At 54.1% G+C, this 9,156-nt stretch overlaps 1 protein-coding gene across 3 annotated transcripts in view; it reads left to right on the top strand.

Annotated features, from left to right (window-relative positions):
* The first annotated feature begins 345 nt into the window (after nt 1-345).
* Nucleotides 346-9,156, top strand: part of PTBP1 (polypyrimidine tract binding protein 1) — a 29,926-nt gene continuing 21,115 nt past the window's right edge. For 2 of the 3 annotated variants that reach the window (XM_084302702.1, XM_084302701.1), the window contains exons 1-2: nt 392-457; nt 4,288-4,318. In XM_084302702.1, the coding sequence (XP_084158828.1) occupies nt 450-457; nt 4,288-4,318 (39 nt within the window). In that variant the 5' untranslated portion in view covers nt 392-449. Of the gene's footprint in view, nt 458-4,287; nt 4,319-9,156 lie in introns of all 3 variants that reach the window. The other variant, XM_084302703.1, reaches the window with a different exon arrangement.

Here is a 9,156-nt window from a genome sequence, read left to right as displayed (position 1 = left end):
GGCCGTGCCGCGGATGACGACACAATGTGCACGTTGGCGCCCTTGCCCGTACTCAAGATGGCTGCCACCGCCGTTCTCCCATGCCCTGCCCCCAATCAAGATGGCGGACCGGTGTGGCATTTCGGCATCCTTCCCGCTCTCAAGATGGCTCCTCCCAGCCGCGTCCCGGCGCCCACCCAATCGCGCCGCACACCGGCGCGTCGCCCCGCCCCTCTCCCCGCCCTCAGCCAATAGGCTCGGGGAGAGCCTCCGGGGTTCCCACCCCCGGGGGCGGGCCCTCCCCACCCCTGCCGTCAAGGTGACACCGCCGACAGCCAATGGCGCGGCGGCGCGGGCGAGGCGGGCCGGGCGGCGCCGCCATTTTGTGAGTCTATAACACGGAGCCGTCGGGTCCGTTCCTGCTATTCCGGCGCCTCCGCTCCGTTCCCTGCGGGTCTCCTCCGTGTGCAATGGACGGGTGAGTCCCCGCCAGAACGGGCCCCGCCGCGCCCGAGGCCGCACCCAGGGCCTGCGGGGGAGCGCCGCCGGCCCCTGAGGGGCTCCGCGGGACCGGGGGGGGGGGCCGCGGCCGGGGCTCGGGACCCGGGGTCTGGGCGGTACCTCAGGGGGGGCGCCCGGGGCGCGGCCGCCCCCGCCGCTGGGGGGGAGGGGGGGGTACCCAGGGAACGGGGGGCGGGCGGTTACCGGCGGGGGGCTCCCCGGAGGCTGCCCCCGGGGCCGTGCTCGCCGCAGGGGGAGGAGGTGCCCGGGGGGTGCGGGGGCGGCCTCGGTGTCTGCTCCGCGGCCGCCGCCCCGGCGCTGAGGCGCGGGTCCTGGGGCGGGCGGGGCCCCCCCTCACAGCACCCCCCCCCTTCACGGCCCCCCCCCTCACGCCGCGCTCGCCCCCCCGGGGGCCGCCTGAACCCTCCCGGAGCGTGGGCGGGTGCGGGGGGGGGGGGGCGGCTCCGTGCGCTTGGCCGGGTGCCCCCCGGTGTCCCGGGACCCCCCCCGGGGGGGCTCGGTTTTGGGTGTGGGGGGGGCGGGGGCGCGGCCGAGCCCCGCGCCCATTGTGCGGCGCTTTCGCAAGCGGGGAGGCGGCGGTGGAAGGGGGGGGGGGTGGGGGTGAGGCCGCTCCCCGTGGGGCTGAGCCGGGCCCGGGCCCCGTGGAAGTTGTGCCCGGCTCGGGGCGGGTCCCGGGGCAGCCGCGGTTCCCCCCCCCGCTCCTCGTCGCTGCCCCGCTTCGGAAGCGCTTTAAAACTCCCCCGGGGGCAGCTCCGTCAGGGCTCCGTGCCCCCCGTCTGCTTCGCTGGGCGTTTTCCTAGCGAGCGGGCTCCTTTCTCTTCCAGAGCGCCGTGTCCGTGCCTAAAATACCTCTGTAAAGGCCTCCCCGTAAGGAGCTTGTTTCCCCACAGCCGGGGGAGCCCAGCTCGGTGCCTCCTCTCCCCCTGCTTTGACGCTGCAGTGCCGGGGATGAGGCACAGCCCTGTCTGGTTTTTAGCACTGCCAGAGCCTTGTCTGGGGTGTTCTCATCCTAAAAGTCTAGACCTCTTAAAATGAATGTAGTTGCAGCCCAGGATGCCGTTTGTGTTCCTTTTTCCAAGTTGTTTGGCATGCTGAATGGTGTTTAAAAAACTCAGCATGTGAGATCACATGTTTTAGTGTTAAAAATCAGCTTCTGTCGGCTGTGTTCATCCTGGGTCCTGGGAAAGCTGGTTTATTGTGCCTGGTGAAGAAGTTCCTACTTCATTGTTGAAGTTTGAGTATAATGCGATGCTTAATTATTCATTAGTTTTTAAAGATCTTGGTGTGTGATCTGCTTACCCCGTGAAAGCTGACCCCTGCTGAAATTTCAAAAGCTGTTTTGAAAGAGGTTTTGGGTTTTGTGAGCTGGCGGTGTGACACCTCTCTGGCTCTGTGTTCCTTCTGTTTTACTTCTGCTACCTAAACTGATGTGTAGTTACACTTTTGAGGTGATTGATCACTATTGAATAAGCTGCTTTAAAACATGCAAGGAGTTAATTTGGGAAAGGCTGCTTTGGAAAGTGACCTCGAGGTTTCACTGGTGCTGCTGAATTTCGATCCTTACTGTGCAGGAATCATCTCGTTCTGTGTAAAATAACTTCTGTGGAAGGCTTTATTGCCGACTCTTCTAGAAAACATAAAAACATTAATCCCATATTAAGGTTGACACAAGACGAGAATGCAGCTTTGAGATGTGATAAGCTGTGGGAGAAGTAAACGGGAAGAATATCCCATTTCTTTAATAAAAATACTTCAATACTGCTAGTTTCGTGTGGCGTTTGTTATCAGATGGGTTACAACAAGAGTATTCCAGGACTCAATAGTTCTTGGCAAATAAAAGCTCTTCCTGCTGGATAATTTTAAAGACTATTCCCTGTGAAGGCTACTTTATGTAAAACATTTCCTGCCTGTGAGGCCCGCAGGAGGAACAGGAAGTAAGAGAAACTGCTCGGGGGTAAGTCCGAGAGGTTTGGAGACCTCAGAGATTCCCTGCTCGTACCGCGCTTTGCTGGAAATGTTTGTGAAGGCTGCGAAAATCCCGGGGTGAATGTGTGTGTTTTATCCGAAGAAATGCGTGCTCACGAAGTATTCAGTAACTCCTAGAGGACGGTTACGATTCTTTAGGCCGATACGTACAGATGGGTTTAATTAGCTCGGTGCTGCTGGCCCTCCGAGTGCAGCGAAACCCATCTGTCCTGCTGGGCAGGGGGGGCGGCAAGGCCGGCATTCCCACGCAGGGGCTGGGAGCAGCCCCTTAGAGAGGGGGGAAAAAAGCGTGACCGTGGTGGAGCCGCCCAGCAGCGGCCATGGGATGAGGCTGGAGCTCCGGCTGTGATGACATGGCAGGCTGGGGCAGGAGAGGAAGTGCGAGGAGCTGAGCTGGCTCCTGCTCGTGCTCGGGCATAGCGAAAGGCGGGTGGCGTGGAGGGAAGGAGCAGTGCTCACTTCCCTGAAAAATGAAGAAGTGCTGCAGGAGGAGGGTAGGGAAAGAAGAACTGCTCGGTGCTAAATCACTCAAACTGTAGAACCGCCCTGAATGCTTCAGGTTTCCTGGCGTTTTAGGAGTGACTGCGCTGTGTTCTGCTTGTCTTCTGTTTCCCTGAAGCTGCTGCAGGCCTGCTGGCCAGCCAGCTCTGCGTCCCTTCCTCTGGAGCTGTGACTGTCAGGAGCGAGTTGGGACAGGCAGTGCTGCGTGTGTCAACCCAAAGTTATCGTCTCCACTCGCCAGTGTCATATTGCTGCTTTACCATGGAATGGATTAGAAAAATCCTCAATGCAGGGGTGTAACTGATATCCTTTGCCTGCCTCGAGTCCTGCCACAAAAAATAACACGTAGGCACTGCAATGCTCTGGGATATTACCCGGTGCGATATGCCGGGCTGCAGGCAGCTCGTGCTGCTTCCCTCGGTGACAGAAGCCGCTCTGGTAGGCGAGTGGTGTGAACTGGGCACTGCTGCTGAGAGCTGGTGCGAGCTGCTGGAGGAGCAGCCAGCACTGCTACTGCTCACGGTGGGCACTTCGGCAGCAATTCTCATTGTGAGAGGTCTGCACACACGTGGTACGGGTTAATTGCCTTTTCCTGCAGGTCTGTTAAGGAAAAGGAGTATTTCTTGAGCAGAAACTGCTCGGGAGGGGAATGCCGTGCACCAGCGCTCCCTCGGCTGGGAGTTGCCCGGGCCCCTGGGCTGCTCCTCGCTGCCCTCCGCCAGCCTGGCGCGGGGCTGGCTCCGGGGCGCTGGCACGGGCGCCTGCCGAGGGAACGGCCCCGGCTCCGTCTGGTGTGTGGTGCCGCCGGGCTGTGGGCGTCCGAGGGCCCTGCTGCTGCTCGGGGAACGTCTCCGCAGCTGGAGGGGCCCTTCCCAGCCCAGTGGAGGTGACTCCGTTGGATAGGTCTTGAGGAGCTGTGAGGGGACTGTTGGTGGTGGAGTTGGCTCTTGCCACTTTTGCCCTTGACTTAGTCAAAGATGTGATTCCTCCTCGCATCCCGTTCCTGCGGAGGGTGCTGGACTTCACTGTGTGGGTTTTTGGTTCTGGCCCCTGAGGTACCCTTGAAGGAGGAGTGAGCTCCACGCTAGGCAGGGGAAGAGCTGCGTTTTTCTCGGACTGCTGGGTCTTGGGTCTCCACCATCACCATCTAATAATTTTTCTTTGTATAAACTGTCCTTGGCTCACCTGCAAAGACAACTGTGCACTTTGACTTGCTTTTTTCTTACTACTGTAAACTATGCTGGATATTTGTGGCAAACCTATCTAACTTTTTAATCCTTTTCTTTCTTTTTTCTACAGCATTGTCCAAGATATAACAGTTGGTACAAAGGTAGGCACTTCTCACTTTTTCTCTCTTTTTACACTGCTCAGCATCTGACCTAGTTTTAGCCTCACCAAATGTCGATCTTCAGGTTTAAAGGGTTATTTCTGGTACCATGTAAATTGGTTTTAACCAGAAGGTAATTCAGTTTCATGTGCATTTAAAACTTTTATTGTGGCTCAGCACTTAGCTCTTGGTGTTTGGACATTGATTATCAACTGTCCTATAAGAACATTATTGAATTTAGAAAGCCCTTTCCCCTGCTAAAATGTCAAGCCGTGCTCGTTATTTGTGTGCCAGACAACGGTTCTCAATGGAGAAACTGGTCCCTTCTCTCGTGAACTCCATTTCCTCTGTTCATGTGAATTCCTGTTCAGTTACATGTCAAAAATCCGTCTACCACAAAAAAAGGAGTGTTTTGGCTGTTGATTTTTATCTCCTGTGAGTACAGTAAATATGACCTTTACCCTTCTGGTCTCAGGTTTTGAAAGTGCAGGCCTAGCCCTGAAACTCAAAGTGCTGACAGGAGCCTCCTTATCTGTGCGGGTGGCGATAGCCGTTGTGTTCGGGAGGAAGGCACATTCCTGGGGAATGGTGAGCTGGAGTGTGCGGGACAGACTGGCACTCCCTCCTCTGTTACAGGCTTTTCATTTCCTGTGGTGGACATGGAGTGAACATCGTAGCTAATGCTCTGGGATCGGGATCACTGCGAGCTTGTATCAGTCTGTGTGAACGCTGGCCTCCAAGTAGTGTTCTTAGAGCTTCCTAAGTGGCCTGAATTCTGTGTTAGCGTCTCGTTGTTAAGGAAGAAACAGGGATGTGTGGGGCAGCTTGAACAGGCTGGCGAGGTGAGGCAGTGTGTGATACAGGACTCACCTGAGGGAGCTGGGGCGGTGGGAGCTCTGTTAGGTCTGCCAGCGAAGCAGAAGCACTGCAGACAACTGCTCTTAGCAAGGAGCTGCTACATTGGAAGCAGGGAGCTCGATGTGACTGCTGAGAGCACAGGCCTGTTTGTTAGTGATCCACTGAACACAAAGGAGATCTACTCAGCACGTGTAGGGGAAGGGCTATGCTAACTTTTCCTGGTGTGATAACCTGAATTTGAATTAATTGTAGTGACATGATGGTGTCTGGCTCTGGCTGAGAACACCATCTGCTGCAAGGAGCTCAGTGGGCCATCGAGGGAGGAGGAGAAGCTTGGTGGGACCCTCAGGTTGGTTAATAGTTCACAGCCAGTTGAAAGGTGGAGTAAGTCCTACCTGGACTGCTGTAGGGCAGTTTGACGCCTTTTCCTGTAAACTGATCGATCTAGGTAAAAGTCCCCTAAATCGGTTTGAATGTTGTGTAATCTCCAGTTTCTGCAGCTTTAAGAAGTGGTTTTATATAACCAAACTTGACCAGGAAGCTTCTGAAGCTGTAATTGTAGTCCTCTCAGTGAATCTAGAGAAGCTGCAGGATGTGGTATTGCATGCCTCATCACTCCCATCTGCGGGGCCGTCGCAGTCCCAGCACAGCACAGTCAGATGTCTGAAATGAGGGCTGGGAGGAATCCTGTGCTGGCGCTTTCACTCCTCGCGCAGGACAGAGCTGTAACAGCTCTTGTGCTGGGGGTAGAAAGTGGTGAGAGAAGCTTGGGCTGACAATGAAGCTCTGGAGGCAGGCTGTGAGAAAATTGAATCAAAACGTAGGGTGGCAGAAGGAAAAGACAAGGTGACTCGTCTTGATAAAGGTAAGTTTTACAGCGTGTTTGATGGAGCCATGTTATCTGAGTGCTTAAGCAAGGCATTGGCCGTGTCAGTGTAGCTCGTGTGGTGGAGGTGGTTCTGCAATAAGCTGTAACGTGCTCCACGGGTGCTGCCTTAGGCTGGAGTCCTGGCTGTGCACAGCGGGGAGCCAAGGGAGGGCTTCTCCCCTGCCTCCCCTGCCTGCCCTGTGCTCCTGCGCTGTTAGAGAGCCTCTGGGCGCAGGACTCACGTGGAGGGAGGTGCGGGCTGCAGGAAGCGTCGCCGAGCTGGTTTTTGGTTCCTTGTTAAAAACCTCTCGGTGGTGAGTGTAAAACCTCACTGGCTACGGCTCTTCTGAAATACTGCTGTTGGTGTGTTGCTTCCATTTCGCTCTACCTTCCTTTGGTTAGGCAGCAGTTTGGAGAGCCTGCAGGAGGTTTCTGTAACATCACAGACGCATTCCAGCGTTGTCTCTGCTAAAATAACTACGGTGGTAGAGCTCTGTTCTTCCAGTGGCATTCTTCTGATCCCTGGGGCATGGCTGAAATTGCTTCAAGGATTAACCGACCCCCCCCCCCATTCAGAAGCAGATGTTCCTCATAATTGCTTGATAAGTTATAATGCTGTGTAATTGCAGCTTTGTGATCTGCTGACTTTATAAAACATGTACACAGAAGTGGTGTTCAGACGGGATGTACCTGGTTTGTTAGTATCCATCCAAAGCGTTGCTCACAGGAGAGCCTGCTGGCTCAGCTCCTGGGCTGGACGTGAAAATTTCCGCTGGAAAACTTGGTCTGAGGTGTAAACTTGCCCATTCTTACTCTGTATGTACACAGAGGGTAGGAACAGTGTTCTGTGCAGCTTCAAGTACTAGGAGACCGTAGTCCCCCGAAGCTGTGTCCTCTCGTGGTTTGCTTCCAGCAGCACGTTGATGCGAGAGCACCAGGCACCTTTTTAGATGTTCTTACTGTGCCTGGAGTGTCCCGAGGTTGGAGAATACTCAGGCCAGTAGGAAAAGTGCCTGTAACTTAAACCACTGCTGAGCCAATTGTCAGAGATGATTTACGGTGGCCTCTTGGTCGTCTTCCTGCTGTAAAGCATTCCGGCTTGCTACAGTCTAACTTTGAAATTGAAGACTTTGTGAAAACATGTATCGGTTTGCTCTACTTTTTTGTTTTAAAAGGCAGGGTCTGGTGCCTTTTAGACTTTTCTCCCATCCTTAAGGTATGTATTATGGGTACTCCCACATGCTTACTCATTGTTTGGAGGCCTTTGTTATGTTTAGGCTCTGTAACTGAAGTCCCTGGGTGTTTTCCTCCTGGCTTTCTGCTTGAGCACTGCACTGTGCTGCCTGGGCTCGTGTTCAGCAGGGAGGGAATTGTGGCTGTTCCTGGGCTTCACGTCTAACCTAGTCCTCAGGCTCCTCAGCTTAAAGTGCGTGAATCTGTTTAGGAAGCTCATTGCAGTTCTGCTACAGGACCCTCGATACACAGCTTTCTGGAATGTCCTGCAGATCAGAAACACATGACTTGACTGACTTGACTTGTTCCTGCCCATAATTTCGTTAATATCTGGAAAGGAAGCGTGGCCTTCAGATGGAGGGACTGGATTTGGGCTCAAAGGTCTGACCCGTGCACTGTCTGAGCTGGGTGACTTTACTAGAGTATGGGCTGGGATATATCATCGGTCTTTAAGTGAAGTTGCACTTGGGCAATTAAAAATGGTTGCTGAAGAGTTTAGGCGCTGAACAATGCGGTAGTGTCTCGGTTAAGCTGAGCTCTCTCCGAAGGGTGACGCTTCCAGAAAAGTACAGTGCACGTCTGTGGCATTTGAGAAGTTAATTTTTAAAACGGGGTTTGCTAGAGTGTGATACAGGCTGCCTGCACAGGAGTGATTTGTGGTCAAGCCAGGATCTTTGCCATGGGAACAGTAATTATGGCTTCAGGCAGCAGGCCAAGAATGTTGTGAGGAAATTCCAGTCCCCTCCTATGGCTTCGGTTGGAGGCTGCAACAAGCTGGCTCTTGTGGTCGTCCTGCAGCAGGCGTGATCACACATGTGAGCCACATGCGTGCAGCGAGCACACGGCTGCTGCTTGTGCTGGGGAGGCTGCTGCACCTAACCTGGCTGAGCTGCTGCGTGCAGGGCTCAGGCACCTGCCCTCGGTTTGTAGCCAGCTGTCCTTGCAGGGGGACGGGGGAAGCCCTCAGGTAGCTGGGGGAAACTCCCAGTTCTTTGTTTAATGGAGCTGTAAGCTATTGGTAGGGGGGATGGCGACCAGAGGCAGCTATTAGAGCTGCTTAAAGCAGTTTCTCTGCAACAAATCTAAAACATTTGATGTGGAAGCTAGCTGAAATTACATGCATTTGGAAGGGAAACAAGCTGTGATTCCTGGTGCAGATGAAATTGTGTGAGACTTCCTAGAGAGCAATCTGTTGATAAAATGGCTGTAGAAAATGCTCGGTATTTTAATCTTAAGCCTATTTTGCCCCCTCTTTTTCAAATCATCACAGGTAGCGAAGTATTTCACAAATGTGAGACCAAAAGCAGGAAGTAAAAGTCCCAAGTGCAGGGGTGGACGCTGGTCACTCTGCAGTGCTTGTCAAACCACACACTTGCCATCTCACTAGCAAGGAGGAGTGAGTGTGAACTTGAAACTCGGTGCCATGCTGGTGCAGCCGTCCTTCAAGCTTCATGTGAAGCCTTGACGAGCGCTGTGCTGAGTTCAGCATGCGCGTCTTGCTCATCTCAGTGTAATTGCTTGGTTTCTGTTAAAGCAGGTCCTGGCTGTTACACAACCCTGCTGTAGGTGGGATTGAATTAGCGTGGAGTTCCTCCGAAACCCGCACGGTCGATTTGCTGTTTTCTGGATTTGGTCACGGCATTTCCATAGGCTCCATTTGTTTCAGAGTGACTCATGCAGCAGCGTTTCTTTCTGATAGTGTTTGCATCAAGCTTTATCGAGAGCCAGCCAGCTCCACTGCGATGATTTTAAGAGCTCGGGGCTGACTGCTAGTTAAGCTTCAACTTGGGAACGGTGTATCATAAAGCCTGGGTGTGTGCTATCCTACAGAGCAAGAATGACTGCATTACTTCAGTAGGGTTTAGGAATTTGGGGCTATTTA

Source organism: Netta rufina (genome assembly GCF_964035555.1).
Source record: "Netta rufina genome assembly, chromosome: 28".
NCBI classification, from domain to species: domain Eukaryota; kingdom Metazoa; phylum Chordata; class Aves; order Anseriformes; family Anatidae; genus Netta; species Netta rufina.
Note: the sequence above shows the minus strand (reverse complement) of the source record. Positions and strands in the feature narration are given on the sequence as shown.